This window comes from Pleurodeles waltl, chromosome 3_1 (genome assembly GCF_031143425.1).
Source record: "Pleurodeles waltl isolate 20211129_DDA chromosome 3_1, aPleWal1.hap1.20221129, whole genome shotgun sequence".
NCBI lineage: Eukaryota > Metazoa > Chordata > Amphibia > Caudata > Salamandridae > Pleurodeles > Pleurodeles waltl.
In genome coordinates this window covers 1,210,475,520-1,210,492,978 of record NC_090440.1, presented here as the reverse complement: position 1 = coordinate 1,210,492,978, position 17,459 = coordinate 1,210,475,520, and the positions used below count along the sequence as shown (strand labels likewise).

At 46.2% G+C, this 17,459-nt stretch overlaps 1 protein-coding gene across 1 annotated transcript in view; it reads left to right on the top strand.

Annotated features, from left to right (window-relative positions):
• ROBO3 (roundabout guidance receptor 3) overlaps positions 1-17,459 on the top strand; it is a 639,417-nt gene that overhangs the window by 552,293 nt on the left and 69,665 nt on the right. Inside the window, exons 15-16 of the mRNA XM_069221505.1 lie at positions 4,915-5,039; positions 12,385-12,556. Of these exons, the coding sequence (XP_069077606.1) occupies positions 4,915-5,039; positions 12,385-12,556 (297 nt within the window). The remainder of the gene's footprint in view (positions 1-4,914; positions 5,040-12,384; positions 12,557-17,459) is intronic.

Below are 17,459 nucleotides of genomic sequence, written 5' to 3'. Positions count from 1 at the left end.
GAAGTTACAAAAGGGGGTCCCACGACATAGGAGGACAACTCAGAAGGTTGTGCACTGCAGGACGGAGTGCTGGGGACTCCGGCTTGGCTGTGCACAAAGGAAATCCTGAAAGAGTGCACAGGAGCCGGAGCAGCTGCAAATCACGCGGTACACAGCTTTGCAGTCTAGCGTGGGGAGGCAAGAACTTATCTCCACCAAACTTGGACTGAAGGATCACTGGACTGTGGGAGTCCCTTGGATAGAGTTCCTGTGTTCCAGGGACCACGCTTGTCGGGATGAGATGGGACCCAGCGAAACTGTGATGCAGTCTTTTGGTGCCTGCGTTAGCAGGGGGAAGATTCCGTCGACCCACAAGAGATTTCTTCGGAGCTTCTGGTGCAATGTGAAGGCAGGCTACACCCAGAGCATGCACCACTTGGAAACAGTCGAAAAAGCCGGCAGGATTAGGCGCTACAATATCGCTGGTAGTCGTCTTGCTACTTTGTTGTGGTTTTGCAGGCGTCCTGGAGCAGTCAGCGTTTGATCCTTTGGTAGAAGGTGACGAGGGAGATGCAGAGGAACTCTGGTGAGCTCTTGCATTAGTTATCTGAAGAATTCCCCAAAGCAGAGACCCTAAATAGCCAGAAAAGGAGGTTTGGCTACCAGGTTAGGAGGATTGGCTACCAAGAGAGGTAAGAGCCTATCAGAAGGAGCCTCTGACGTCACCTGCTGGCTCTGGCCACTCAGATCCATCCAGTGTGCCCCCAACACCTCTGTTTCCAAGATGGCAGAGGTCTGGGACACATTGGAGGAGCTCTGGGCACCTCCCCTGGGAGGTGCAGGTCAGGGTGGTGGTAATTTCCCTTTCCTTTGTCCAGTTTCATGCCAGAGCAGGGCTGGGGGGATCCCTGAACCGGTGTAGACTGGCTTATGCAGAGATGGGCACCATCTGTGCCCATCAAAACATTTCCAGAGGCTGGGGGAGGCTTCTCCTCCCCATCCCTTCACACCTATTTCCAAAGGGAGAGGGTGTAACATCCTCTCTGAGGAAATCCTTTGTTCTGCCTTCCTGGGCCAGGGCTGCCTGGACCCCAGGAAGGCAGAAACCTGTCTGAGGGGTTGGCAGCAGCAGCAGCTGCATTGGAGACCCCGGAAAGGCAGTTTGGCAGTACCCGGGTTCTGTGCTAGAGACCCTGGGGATCATGGAATTGTCCCCCCAATACCAGAATGGTATTGGGGTGACAATTCCATGGTCTTAGACATGTTACATGGCCATGTTCGGAGTTACCATTGTGACGCTATACATAGGTAGTGACCTATGTATAGTGCTCGCGTGTAATGGTGTCCCCGCACTCACCACGTACGGGGATTTTGCCCTGAACGAATTGGGGGCACCTTGGCTAGTGCCAGGGTGCCCACACACTAAGTAACTTTGCACCCAACCTTCACCAGGTGAAGGTTAGACATATAGGTGATTTATAAGTTACTTAACTGCAGTGGTAAATGGCTGTGAAATAACATGGACGTTATTTGACGCAGGCTGCAGTGGCAGGCCTGTGTAAGAATTGTCAGAGCTCCCTATGGATGGCAAAAGAAATGCTGCAGCCCCTAGGGATCTCCTGGAACCCCAATACCCTGGGTACCTCAGTACCATATACAAGGGTATAAGGGTGTTCCAGTGTGCCAATGAGAATTGGTAAAATTAGTCACTAGCCTGCAGTGACAATTTTAAATATTATTTAAACATAGGAGATCCCTATGGGCTGCAGCATTTCTTTTGCCACCCATAGGGAGCTCAGAAAATTCTTACACAGGACTCCCACTGCAGCCTGAGCACTAGCCAAGGTGCCCCCACATTGTTCAGGGCAAATTCCCCGGACTTTGTGAGTGCGGGGACACCATTACACGCGTGTACTACATATAGGTCAATACCTATATGTAGCGTCACAATGGTAACTCCGAACATGGCCATGTAACATGTCTAGGATCATGGAATTGTCACCCCAATACCATCTGGTATTGGGGGGACAATTCCATGCATCCCCAGGTCTCCAGCACAGAGCCCGGGTACTGCCAAACTGCCTTTCCGGGGTCTCCACTGCAGCTGCTGCCAACCCCTTAGACAGGTTTCTGTCCCCCTGGGGCCTGGGCAGCCTGGTCCCAGGAAGGCAGAACAAAGGATTTCCTCTGAGAGAGGGTGTAACACCCTCTCCCTTTGGAAATAGTTGTCAGGGCTGGGGAGGAGTAGCCTCCCCCAGCCTCTGGAAATGCTTTGATGGGCACAATTGGTTCCCGTCTCTGCATAAGCCAGTCTACACCGGTTCAGGGATCCCCCAGCCTTTCTTTGGAGCGAAACTGGACAAAGGAAAGGGGAGTGACCATTCCCCTGACCAGCACCTCCCATGGGAGGTCCCCAGAGCTCCTCCAGTGTGTCCCAGACCTCTGCCATATTGGTTGCAGAGGTGTGAGGGCACAATGGACAGCTCTGAGTGGCCAGTGCCAGCAGGTGACATCAGAGACCCCTCCTGATAGGTGCTTACCTTTCTCAGTAGCCAATCCTCCTCTGTGGGCTATTTAGGGTCTCTCCTGTGGGCATCTCACCAGATAACGAATGCAAGAGCTCGCCAGAGTTCCTCTGCACTTCCCTCTTCGACTTCTGCCAAGGATCGACCGCTGACTGCTCCAGGACGCCTGCATAACCGCAACAAAGTAGCAAAAAGACATCGTAGCGCCTCATCCTGCTGGTTTTCTTGACTGTTTCCTGGTGGTGCATGCTCTGAGGGCTGTCTGCCTTCACCCTGCACTGGAAGCCCAGAAGAAATCTCCTGTGGGTCGACAGAATCTTCCCCATGCTAATGCAGGCACCAAATTCTGTATCACCTGTCCTCTGGGTCCAGTCTCATCCTGACGAGAGTGGTCCCTGGAACACTGGAGCTGGGTCCAAGTGTCCCCGACAGTCCAGTGGCCCTTCTATCCAAATTTGGTGGAGGTAAGGCCTTGCCTCCCCACACCAGACAGTAATCCTGTGTACTACGTGAACTGCAGCTGCTCAGGCTTCTGTGCACCTTTGCAAGACTTCCTTTGTGCACAGCCTAGCCCAGGTGTGAGAAAGTAGCCTCTTTCTAGCCTTGTTACCCCCACTTTTGGACTGTTTTTGAGTATATATCAGGGTGTTTTAACTGTCTCACTGGGATCCTGCTAGCCAGGGCCCAGTGCTCATAGTGAAAACCCTATGTTGTCAGTCTGTTTGTTATATGTCACTGGGATCCTGCTAGCCAGGACCCCAGTGCTCATAAGTTTGTGGCCTATATGTGTTCCCTGTGTGATGCCTAACTGTCTCACTGAGGCTCTGCTAACCAGAACCTCAGTGGTTATGCTCTCTCTTTACTTTAAAATTTGTCACTAACAGGCTAGTGACTAAATTGACCAATTCACATTGGCATACTGGTACACCCATATAATTCCCTAGTATATGGTACTGAGGTACCCAGGGTATTGGGGTTCCAGGAGATCCCTATCGGCTGCAGCATTTCTTTTGCCACCCCTAGGGAGCTCTGACAATTCTTACACAGGCCTGCCACTGCAGCCTGAGTGAAATATCGTCCACGCAACCTGCACCTGGCTCCAAAGGCTCCTTGACGTACGACCCTTGGCTGACCTAGCTTCTCTGCACCCGGCCTCCCTTGCCCCTGCATCGGAGAACCAGCTGTCCCCTAGGAGTCCTTAATCCCTTGCGACTTCAAACCTCCAAGGGACCTAACGGACATACCTCTAAGTCCCTCTGTACCGTGCACTTCCAAGTGGTCCCCTTCCCTGTGGTGCACCAGCTCCAAGACCTTCAGCTGATGCTCCCGCTGAAACTGGGAGCTGCCTGAACTGCTCCGGCTGGTTCACAGGACATGTCGATGATCTCAACCGGGAAACAAATAGTGACACTTGTAAGAGCATTGCATGATTTTTTTATGCAATTTTAAAGTTTTCTCCTACTGATTCCTATGGTGCGTAATTACGCACAGAAACAGAACTTTTTCTAAACTTTGAAAAATCATAATTTAAAAAGTACTTACTCAATTTTGATCATCTTGGTCTTAAATGTTTTATAAAAATCTGAAGTATTTTTGTAAATCAGTTTCGAGTTATTCTTTCGAGTGTGTGTCCACATTTATTGATACTACGAATACAACAAATGCTTAGCACATCTTCTGGATTAGCCTAACTGCTCGAACAAGCTACCTGAAAAATAGAGCATTAGGTGATCTCTTTTTGCATCTGGATACCAAGGTGTGGTAGCCCAGACTCTGTGCACAGTGTACACCGTTTTTGCACACTATGTAGACAGCAAGCCTCCAACAAACACTTTAATGTGTGCTGTGGTGACATATGAAAGGACAAAAGAGAGAAAATATGATTGTGAACGCCATCCTTAAAGATGGCATTAACAACTTGGAAGGAAGATTAGAGATGTATTTCAATGTCATTCCATGATAGACAACTTTTAGCACGCAGGGAAGATGAGTGTTCTGCAGATATTTACGATCAAGTGTCCACGAAGGAAAATCACGTGATGAGACTAATGCTTTTGACGAAACGAAACAGATATACACTTTACTGTGCCTAGTAACAAGGGCATTAGAAGTCAGTAGGTTGAAGAATATGAGCAGACAGAAGAAGCCTATTGCGCAATATTACATTTTGCTGTTTTTCACAATTTGCATACTAAAGAAACGCTATGTATATGATTAAATATGATGTTCCATATTCCTAAAATATTGTCCGTCTTGATCATTTCACTGTTAATTTTGCACTCAAAAATAAAAAATATTTCATTAATATTTGTTTAAAGAGACGTTCCCTATGGGTGAACCTTGTTTACATTTTTATCATTAATAATAAAAAAGGCCAAGACTAAAGTCTCTGTTTTACTTTATTTTCTAGTCCCTATTGGCCCTCCTCAAGCCATCCGTGTCGTAATGTTGGGATTAAGCAACAGCACAGACATCATTGTATCCTGGGAACCACCTCTTTCTGAGAGCCAGAATGGAATTATTCAAGAATACCGGGTAAAGCATCCATAGGCAGGTGTGCTGGATGGGTATGTGGAAGGAAGGGCACTTCTTACAGAAAAGCCACTACCAGTCCTAGTTTTCTTTCTCGTGATCTTTCAAGGATTCCATTATACAAACACACACAAAAAAAAAAAACATTTTTAAATAAGCATTTAAAAAACGCACATCCCCCTTTATTTAAGGCTATTGTTTTAAATTTACAGTGTCCCAAATTTGTTTCGCTGTATGTTTTATTTGTTCTAATGACACAATGTTGCATTTTAAGTTACGTTTGTATGTTAGTACATTTTAAGTGGAGACATGCTGTCCTTAAAATGTCTACATTTTGTGAAAATCTTGTATTTGATGTGATCAGTACATAGTTTGCTTATAGTACATATACCATACAGTAGCAATTCTGGTGCTAAACAGTGTACCACACCAATTATTGCTTTTAGGTATTTAGGCCCATATTTATACTTTTACAAGTAAAACTGTGTTAGCGCTGATTTGCGTGTAAAAGTATAGCGCCGGCTAGTGCCATTCCTGGAGGTCAGCCTAGCGCCATATTTATGGAATGGCGCTAGCTGGCGATAATGCCCCGTTAGCGTCCTTGTAAAGGATGCTAACCGTGTGGGGGAGGCGTAGGGGAAACCAGAGCTTGTGTGCCGAATTATGGCGCTACACTGTTTAGAGGCAAAAAAAATCCCCTGGGCATGGCCATTGGGGCCAGCGCCATGCAGCGGGCCCCAAGTCAGGGCCACCGACCAGGGAAACAAAAAAAAAAAAATATATATATATATATATATATATATATGTGTGTATATATATATGTTCGATGGCATGTGTAGCTGCAGATACACATGCTGTGCACAGTCCGCCGTCTGGTGTTGGGCTCGGAGTGTTACAAGTTGTTTTTCTTCGAAGAAGTCTTTTCGAGTCACGAGACCGAGGGACTCCTCCTACTTCGATTCCATTGCGCATGGGCGTCGACTCCATCTTAGATTGTTTTTTTTCCGCCATCGGGTTCGGACGTGTTCCTTTTCGCTCCGTGTTTCGGGTCGGAAAGTTAGTTAGAATCTCGGAAAAAAACGTCGGTATTGTTTGCGTTCGGTATCGGGTTAGTTAGAACAAATCGACACCGAATTTTGAAGAGCCCCGGTGGCCCTTCGGGGTTTTTTTGATCCCCCGTCGGGGCCTGGTCGGCCCGGCCACGTGCGACTTCAAGGCTCATGGAACGGACCCCATTCCGTTTCTGCCCAAAATGCCATCACAAGTATCCGTATACGGATCACCATCTGGTCTGTAACTTGTGCTTGTCCCCCGAGCACAAGGAGGATACTTGTGAAGCCTGTCGAGCGTTTCGGTCGAGGAAGACGCTGAGAGACCGAAGAGCCAGGAGACTACAAATGGCGTCCACGCCGACAGGTCAAGATCGTTTCGAGGAGGAAGAAGAAGCTCTCTCCGTCCGCGAGTCGGATTCGGAAGAACTCGACGCCGAAGAAACAACCAAAACCGTGAGTAAGACGTCGAAAAAATCAAGACTCACGAGAAGTCTACAAAAGCCCAGGGGACGCCCCCGCCAACAGGCCATGGCTTAACCCGAAAAATAGGTGACCCATCCAAGGCACCGAAAAAGGGCATGCTGGTGTCGAAGTCATCTGACTCCGGTTGAGATACCGCCACATAGCAACCTCGGAGCCGAGAGGGCGGCTCCGAGAAACTTCGGCACAGAGACAGCGGCACCGAAGAATTTCAGCACCGAGACACGCCGAAAACAAAGAAGGTTTCTTCGGAGCCTAAAAAGACTTCCGAAAAGGTTCCGGTTCCGAAACAGCCAACCTCGGAGCCGAAAACTAGTTCCTATACAGAGGAACAAGGACTAACCTCCCAATTACATCGATTTGGAGAGGAGCTTCAATCTGCAGAACCTAACTACACACAAAGAAGGCTTCATATTCATGAGGACACAGGGAAGATAACCACTCTTCCCCAAAATAAAAAGGAAACTTGCCTTTCAACAAAAGGACAAGCAGCCACAGGCAAAGGTGGCAAAGAAAACAACCCCGCCACCGTCTCCACCACCATCAATACATGCATCACCAGCAACAACTCCACCACTGATGCACTCACCAGCTCATACCACAATGAGTCAGGATGATCCCGATGCATGGGACCTCTACGATGCTCCAGTGTCTGACAATAGCCCAGACTCTTATCCTACAAAACCGTCACCACCTGAGGACAGTACATCCTATACACAGGTGGTCGCAAGGGCAGCCGAGTTTCACAATGTGTCCTTACATTCGGAACCAATTGAGGATGACTTTCTCTTTAACACCCTATCCTCCACCCATAGCCAATATCAAAGCCTTCCCATGCTCCCAGGAATGCTAAGACATTCAAAACAAATATTTCAGGATCCAGTTAAAGGCAGAGCCGTACCTCCAAGGGTGGAGAAAAAATATAAGCCACCGCCCACTGATCCAATATATATTACAACACAACTAACACCAGACTCAGTAGTTGTGGGGGCAGCTCGTAAGAGAGCCAACTCTCATACCTCAGGCGACGCACCACCTCCAGACAAGGAGAGCCGCAAATTTGATGCTGCGGGAAAAAGGGTTGCAGCACAAGCAGCAAATCAGTGGCGTATTGCCAATTCACAAGCACTTTTGGCAAGATACGACAGGGCTCATTGGGATGAAATGCAACATTTCATCGAACACTTACCCAAGGAGTTCCAAAAAAGAGCGCAACAGGTGGTGGAAGAGGGCCAAAGTATCTCAAATAATCAGATACGGTCTTCCATGGATGCAGCAGATACAGCTGCAAGGACAATAAACACTGCAGTCACAATACGAAGGCACGCATGGCTGTGCACTTCTGGGTTCAAACCGGAAATCCAGCAGGCTGTGCTCAATATGCCGTTTAATGAACAGCAATTGTTTGGGCCGGAGGTAGACACTGCCATCGAAAAACTCAAGAAGGACACCGATACAGCCAAAGCCATGGGCGCACTCTACTCCCCGCAGAGCAGAGGCACATTTCGGAAAACACCTTTTAGGGGAGGGTTTCGAGGTCAACCCACAGAAACCACAACCTCACAAACAAGGCCTACCTACCAGGGTCAATATCAGAGGGGAGGTTTTCGGGGGCAATTTAGAGGGGGCCAATTCCCCAAAAATCGAGGAAAATTCCAAGGCCCCAAAACCCCTCAAAATAAGCAGTGACTCACAAGTCACACACCCCCACCACATAACACCTGTGGGGGGAAGACTAAGCCAATTTTACAAACTTTGGGAGGAAATAACAACAGACACTTGGGTCTTAGCAATTATCCAGCATGGTTATTGCATAGAATTTCGCCAATTCCCTCCAAACGTCCCACCGAAAACACACAATATGTCAAAACAACATATAGATCTTCTAGTACTAGAAGTTCAAGCATTGCTACAAAAGGACGCAATAGAATTAGTACCAACTCAACAAAAAAACACAGGAGTTTACTCACTGTACTTTCTAATACCCAAAAAGGACAAAACTCTGAGACCAATACTAGATCTCAGAACACTAAATACCTACATAAAATCAGACCACTTTCACATGGTCACGTTACAAGACGTAATACCACTGCTCAAACAGCAAGACTACATGACAACATTAGATCTAAAAGATGCGTATTTCCATATACCAATACATCCTTCACACAGGAAATACCTAAGGTTCGTATTCCAAGGAATGCATTACCAATTCAAAGTGTTGCCATTCGGAATAACAACTGCGCCAAGAGTTTTTACAAAATGCCTGGCGGTAGTAGCTGCACATATCAGAAGGCAGCAAATACATGTGTTCCCGTACTTAGACGACTGGCTAATCAAAACCAACACGCTAAAACAGTGTTCACAGCACACAAAATATGTCATTCAAACCCTTCACAGGCTAGGTTTCTCCATCAACTACGCGAAGTCACACCTTCTGCCATGTCAAACGCAGCAATACTTAGGAGCGACAATCAACACAGCAAAAGGGATTGCCACTCCAAGTCCACAAAGGGTTCAAACATTTCACAAGGTAATACAGGCCATGTATCCAACACAAAAGATACAAGTCAGAATGGTAATGAAACTACTAGGCATGATGTCTTCATGCATAGCCATTGTCCCAAACGCAAGATTGCACATGCGGCCCTTACAACAGTGCCTAGCATCACAATGGTCACAAGCACAGGGTCAACTTCTAGATCTGGTGATGATAGACCGCCAAACATACATCTCGCTTCTATGGTGGAACAGTACAAATTTAAACCGAGGGCGGCCTTTCCAAGACCCAGTGCCACAATACGTCATAACAACAGATGCTTCCATGACAGGGTGGGGAGCACACCTCAATCAACACAGCATCCAAGGACAATGGAACATACATCAGAGACAGTTTCACATAAATCACTTGGAAATGTTAGCAGTATTTCTAGCGCTGAAAGCATTTCAACCCATAATAACCCAAAAATACATTCTTGTCAAAACAGACAACATGACAACAATGTATTATCTAAACAAACAAGGAGGGACACACTCGAAACAGTTGTGCCTCCTAACACAGAAAATATGGCATTGGGCGATTCACAACCACATTCGCCTAATAGCACAATTTATTCCAGGGATTCAGAACCAGTTGGCAAACAATCTCTCTCGAGATCACCAACAAACCCACGAATGGGAAATTCACTCCCAAATACTAAACAACTACTTTCAAATTTGGGGAACACCTCAAATAGATCTATTTGCAACAAAGGAAAACTCAAAATGCCAAAACTTCGCATCCAGATACCCACAAGATCAATCCCAAGGCAATGCTCTATGGATGAACTGGTCAGGGATCTTTGCATACGCTTTTCCCCCTCTCCCTCTCCTTCCATATGTAGTAAACAGGTTGAGTCAAAACAAACTCAAACTCATACTAATAGCACCAACATGGGCAAGGCAACCTTGGTACACGACACTACTAGACCTGTCAGTAGTACCTCATGTCAAACTACCCAAAAAAACAGATCTGTTAACACAACACAAACAACAGATCAGACATCCAAATCCAGCATCTTTGAATCTAGCAATTTGGCTCCTGAAATCCTAGAATTCTGACACTAGAACCTCACACAAGAATGTATGGAGGTCATAAAACAAGCTAGGAAACCTACCACTAGACACTGCTACGCAAACAAGTGGAAAAGATTCGTGTATTACTGCCAGAATAATCAAATTCAGCCATTAACCGCATCTCTAAAAGATATAGTTGGATATTTACTACATTTGCAAAAATCAAATCTAGCTTTCTCTTCCATAAAAATACATCTCACCGCAATATCAGCTTACCTACAAATTACTCATTCAACTTCACTGTTTAGAATACCAGTCATTAAAGCGTTTATGGAAGGCTTAAAAAGAATCATACCACCAAGGACACCACCTGTTCCTTCATGGAACCTCAACATTGTCTTAACAAGACTCATGGGTCCACCTTTCGAGCCCATGCATTCTTGTGAAATGCAATACTTAACGTGGAAAGTTGCATTTTTGATTGCCATTACATCTCTAAGAAGAGTGAGCGAGATTCAAGCATTTACCATACAAGAACCATTTATTCAGATACATAAAAATAAAGTAGTTCTGAGAACAAATCCAAATTTTTTACCAAAGGTTATCTCACCGTTCCACTTAAATCAAACAGTAGAATTACCAGTGTTCTTCCCACAACCAGATTCTGTAGCTGAAAGAGCACTACATACATTAGACATCAAAAGAGCACTAATGTACTACATTGACAGAACGAAACTAATTAGAAAAACAAAACAACTATTTATTGCCTTTCAAAAACCTCATACAGGAAATCCAATTTCAAAACAAGGCATTGCTAGGTGGATAGTTAAGTGTATTCAAACCTGCTATCTTAAAGCAAAAAGAGAGCTGCCTATTACACCAAAGGCACACTCAACCAGAAAGAAAGGGGCTACCATGGCCTTTCTAGGAAATATTCCAATGAACAAAATATGTAAGGCAGCAACATGGTCTACGCCTCATACATTTACCAAGCACTACTGTGTAGATGTGTTAACTGCACAACAAGCCACAGTAGGTCAGGCTGTACTAAGAACATTATTTCAAACTACTTCAACTCCTACAGGCTGAACCACCGCTTTTGGGGAGATAACTGCTTACTAGTCGGTGCACAGCATGTGTATCTGCAGCTACACATGCCATCGAACGGAAAATGTCACTTACCCAGTGTACATCTGTTCGTGGCATGAGTCGCTGCAGATTCACATGCGCCCACCCGCCTCCCCGGGAGCCTGTAGCTTTTTAGAAGTAGATCTTGAACATTTGTAAATATATTACTTTAACCTTTATTATGTACATACGTATTCATTCCATTGCATGGGCACTATTACTAATATACACAACTCCTACCTCACCCTCTGCGGGGAAAACAATCTAAGATGGAGTCGACGCCCATGTGCAATGGAATCGAAGTAGGAGGAGTCCCTCGGTCTCGTGACTCGAAAAGACTTCTTCGAAGAAAAACAACTTGTAACACTCCGAGCCCAACACCAGACGGCGGACTGTGCACAGCATGTGAATCTGCAGCGACTCATGCCACGAACAGATGTGCACTGGGTAAGTGACATTTTCCATATATGTGTGTATATATATATATATATATGTGTGTGCATATATATATATATATATATATATATATATATATGTATATATACACACTTACCAGGGCTTACCTGGGATGGATCCCCCATCCTGTGGTGTCCCTCGGGTGTGGGTGTCCCTGGGGCCAGGGAAGGGCACCTGTAGGCTTTTTCCATGGTCTCTGACCATGGAAAAAGGCCCAAAGAACCCCTAACGCCTGCCCATACTCAGGTGTTAAATAATGGCGCTAAGCAAGCTTAGCGCCATTATTTAAGGCCCCCCATGCTAGATTTTAGCACGTGGGGGATAAATATGGCACTAATGCCATATCGTTGTTTTCTACACAGGAATGCCCACCTTGCATCTCATTGACAGAAGCTAGGTTTCCACGTCCACAAAATGACGTAAACTCCATAACTTTGGTGCTAGACGTGTCTAGCAGCTAAGTATAAAGATGGAGTTAGGTTTGCGCTGAATTAGCATTAAGAAAATGACATTAATTCAGCGCAAACCAAGCATAAATATCGGCCTTAGTAGCTGCATTTCAGATCATACCTCAGCCTCTCTTAAATAAACTACAGCGCATCCTAGTCCTGAGAGGTGAATTTATGACTAGGATGGACAGAGAGCATGTGTAATATGACCTGTTCACCTTTTTCTTACAGATTTGGTGTTCAGGGAATGAAACCTACTTTCATGTTAACCAAACTGTAGATAGTACCATCCATTCAACCATCATCAGGGATCTTGTGCCCGACGTGCTGTACCGCATTGAAGTGGCAGCTGCAACCTTTGCTGGGTTTGGAGTGAAAAGCCAGCCTGTGACTGTTCAGATCAGTGAGTTCAGTTCCTCTGTGTTTACATTGGCAATTTCTCAAAATGTGGTGAAAAAAATATGTAATAAGCCGACACTCCGTTTTGTACATTTATGTTTAATATTTGATTGTTATAGCGTCGACATTTACAAAGGATTGGTGTTGTTTCTAATGTGAACTGTGAAAATTTCTAAGCATTATTTATTCAGCCTGTCAGTCATTTTGGAGATTTACTACTGACTATAAGAAAATAGAGTAATGCTAAGAACGTTTATGTGGCACCATTGTGCATTTTTAAACTAAATAGCCTTTCGTATGGAAATAAAAAGCCACCACTCGATTGTGTCTGATGTTTATTGGTGTTTGATTTTCGGAGATTCAATGTATGGTTTAGACGTTTTAGCTAGAGATTATTAATTATGAGGGTGTGACATATCTTGAATTATGGTTATGTGTGCGTTTTAAAACTATTATCTAAGGCAGAGCCTGTGTATTTGTAAGTGTGATGGTTAACAAGCCTTCATGGAGGGAAGAAAGTCCAGCCTGTAGGAGGGAGCAGTTTTAAAATCTTTACCTAACTACCAGAGGTGAGGAAATGTGAAATGGCCATCATCTCTGTCACCATAAGATGATTTTGGTAGTGTTTTTGTATTCATGATTGGGATGACTAGCAAAGTGACATTGTAGATAAGGAGAGGTTTTGAAATGTGACTCTGGTGACAATTCCAGTTTTTTAAATGCCATTAATGGCGAAACGTATTAGGTGTGTTGGAAATGGTGGGTTACGAGTATGTGAATTTTTGGCTGTTATCAAGATCATCTCTTCCATCAGTTATTCTTCTTGATCGTCGTCTTTAGTTTCTCTTAGGTTTCAGAGGTCAGCTAGAGGGCTTGCTGGTCATTTTTGGTTGACCTCATGTCAGTTTAAGGACAATCGGTCTTCAGTGAGTATAATGTTAAAGGCATCATACTGGAGTTTTATTTAACCATCACATAAGGGCAATAGAGATGATGGAACTGTTAGGTGACCAGGGGCGGATCCTCCAGAAGGGCGGAGGAGCGTTGCCCCCCTCCCCCGCTAGCAGTGGCTGCTGCAAACCTTTTCCCCAAAAACGATAATAAACTGTGTTTATTATTGTTTTTTGGGAAAAGGGGCGGTACCACAGGGGTGACGAGCAATGAGGGGGAGTGCTCTGCACTCCCTCTCACTGCGCATGTATGTTTGGCCGGCCATCTCAGACAGGTGAAAAACACTTGCGCAGAAGGGTCTCTTCAGCCCAGCAACACAGTTTGTCTGCCTGGGAGCGCCCTGGCTGCGCGCTCCCAGCCAATCCTGAGGCTGCTTTGAGCAGCCTCAGGATTGACCGCAGGTCAGGCTGCTGTGCCAGTGAGGCAGAGGAGCAGGGGAGCAGCGCGGTCCGGGAGCTGAGGTAAGTGTTTTTTTAAATATATATTTTTAATGTAATGGGTTCCCCCACTCCACCCCACGCTCCGCCCGCCCCATCTGCGACTAGCGAGCCGTGACTGTAGATGACTGGGATGGGGCATAACAGCTGTGATGTTAGATGAAATGTTTAAATTGGTCGCGCTTGGAGGACAGCAGCAGGGGTGGGACGAAGGCCCCTTTAAAACTTTTGCGTGCCAGCTTTCCTGCGGGACGCGCCTGGAGGATGGCAGCAGGGGCGGGACGAAGGCCCCTTTAAAACTTTTGCGCGCCCGATTTCCTGCGGGACGCGCTTGGAGGACGGCAGCAGGGGCGGGACGAAGGCCCCTTTAAAACTTTCACGCGCCCGCTTTCCTGCGGGACGCGCTTGGAGGATGGCAGCAGGGGCGGGACGAAGGCCCCTTTAAAACTTTTGCGCGCCCGTTACGCGGGACGTGCCCGTCCTGCGCCCGTCAGCGACCGGAGGAGGCCGGGCTGGGCCATACTATTTTCTTCTTGGTATTGGGGTTGGCGACCAGCGGTTGAACCCACCACAGATCCGAGGACAATACACCGCTATAGGTGAGCTGTATTTGTATTTTTCGGCGTTTCAGTCTTCCCAGCAAGTCCCCAGTGGGGTGGAAATAGGGTGGGAACAGGGGAGGCAAGTGCCTATAGTAAAAGGCTGACCAGGGAGCCTAAAACACATCTGCTGGTTAAAGGGAAACTAAAGAAGATAAGATGGGCAGACGGGAGGGGGGGCACCCTTGGAAAAGGCCGGTAACAATAACACCTTAGATGGATTTCTCCAAAAAGCGGTTGGAGCATTAGAAAAGGAAATTGAAATGGTGGAGCGCCGTCTAACTGCCCCCCCACTGATGGCAGTTAATCGCCTATCCTTATCCCCACCGCAAATTCCAACACAACCCCTTCACTCACACGATTTACAGTCCGCTCCGGCTATTTCACCTCCAATTACCCAGGAGCCTATTGTGGAGATCCAGGATAATGCCACCCAGCTATCAGAATTGACACAGCCGCTCTTAGGCAGGTCCATATCCAAACCAGAGCACAATACAAAAGGTAAAAGAAAACGAGGTGAGGTCAATTTAAGGAACAAACTGGCCCGTATTTTGAGCTCTCCCAATCATGGCGCACCAACTTGGAACAAGGACCATATATTAGCTCAAGCATGTATTGACGATCGTTCAGCAATTGATTATATAATAGAACACATCAAAGAAGAGTTTTCTGAGAGGCTACACCCTATAGTAACTCGCTTACAAGCCATTGAGGAGAAGCTGGGAGGCCTTATCAAGTCCCAGCAGATGGTTACTCCCCCCCCCCCCCCTAGCGGACTTGCAGCTTCCCTGCCAAATTCTCCCCCCGAGCCTACCAGGCAACAGTGCCAGTAACCTCCTCTTACCATCTGGTATGGATCACAACCCTTCAATGAATTGTCCTGATCCTCTGTACCGACCAGAGAGGGTTCTAACTGGCAGGCTGGCTACCGCTTTAAAGGACAAGTGTTCTAAGACTGCCACACCCTTTTTGAGGGGGAATAGAGGAGCTGTTTCTTCCAACTTTATGAGAACGAAATCCTACAAAGCTATTCTTGATCAGAATTACCCACCCACAGATCTGATGTATATGGATGAAGGAACTAACCTGAGAACTTTACATCTACCGCCAGAATCCCGCCCATACGTTCTTGTTATCCGAGTGTTCCTAAACTTAAAACCAATACTCCTGAATCATTTATAGAACTGAAAAACAAGGTCATACATTGGTTACATACTAACGCCAGATTTGCATTCCATATGGTACCCTCAATATTAATGGTGAGGAGGGTGGGTTGGGTGGGTCCACTTAAGAACCCCGGTACGGGGGATTGTATTGTTATCAATTTTGATTCACCTGCCCTTGTCCAGCAGCTCTCTTCGAATGTGTGCAAATCTAATCCTCTAGGAGGAGAAGTATCTTTGTGTAGACTCCAGGCTTTCTACCCTCACACAGTTACATCAGCTATTAAAGGGGCGCCAATGCCACTCAGAGGCTCTTTTAGCTTTCAGACGCAGCCTGCCCCCCAGATAGGATGTAGCTCCCTTTCACCTTCTCTTTCTGAAGTTGATTGACTAAAAGTTAGTCCTGTGTATGGCCCACCTAAGCTTCAAGGAACTAGAAATTGGGACAAGAAAAAAACTATTGGAACACAAGGAATAGGAATAGGTAGTCCTGAGGCTGATCAGACTCTTATTGTAGACATCAGAGGCCCCACACTAATCCTTTCACCTGCCCAGACAGAATTCTCCAGGATGGAAAATAGCCTGCCTCCTTCCCTTTGTGGTCAGAGTAGGGAGATCAGTATTTGGGAGCTAGCAAGGAGGGCGAGGCTCATGAGAGCAACCCAGCCCCGGAATCAATAGGTTCCAACAATCGTGGGTCTACCCCATCTGCCCGGGTACTTGAATCGACCATGCCGGGCCTCGATCTAAATGGGGTGAGTAACACTTCGGGTGATAATACAGCGGAATATCTAACCGAGGCTAGTCTAGCTATGATTGAAAGGGGTACTAAGCCTCCTCATGGCACTTCATTTGCTAGAGGGCATTTTACGGCTAAAACTCTCCAAGGTAGAACAGATGGTTTAGATGCAGTTCTTAGCTGGAACATCGCAGGGCTGGAGAACAAAATGGGTATCCCTGAATGGGGCAAATTTATAGATGAACATAAAATATGCCTTTTTCAAGAAACGTGGGCATTGGAGCCCAAATATAGAATTGGGTTCAAAAGCTATTGGGTCCCAGCATGCAAGGTGACCTCCAGGAGACCTTCAGGCGGGCTGCTCATATGGCTCAGCTGCTCCCTCAAATGTCGGGTTGAAGTAGTAGATATGGGTTGTCCCGATCTGATGGGTTTAATAATACCAACCCTTGAGGAGAAACCGCTCCTAATAATTAACATCTATAATAGGAGCCTGGGCAGCAAATATGAGTCAGACGCTTTGACTATTTTGGACAGTTTTCTTTTCTGCAAAACCTCCTCCTACTTCATACTTATCGCAGGGGATTTTAATGTTACCTTTGAGCCCTACTCGCTGGCCCAGGAACTATATAAAGAAGAGGACACATATTGGGGTGTCCCTCAATTGGTGTCGAGCAAAAGACCGATAATGAACAGATTGACACACCAAGTCGTGGATATTACACTGGCACATGGTCTTCGGGCCTGTAACGGTCGTTCCCGCTCGGATGTTAATCTTCATTCTACATTCAGGCGTGGAGCCCAGAAGAGTCAGATAGATTATATTTTGCTTGACATTCGGTTGTGGGGTCACATGGCTGGTATGAAGATTTTAGAACATGAGGAAAGTGATCATGAGCCACTGATCCTATCAGTTAGGGGTCTGTTACCTTTACTTGAAGCTCCTTGTCCTAAGATTTACGATCAACAGCTCGCACTGAAAAACAATAGACGAAATGTCAAATGGGAATCTGTGAAC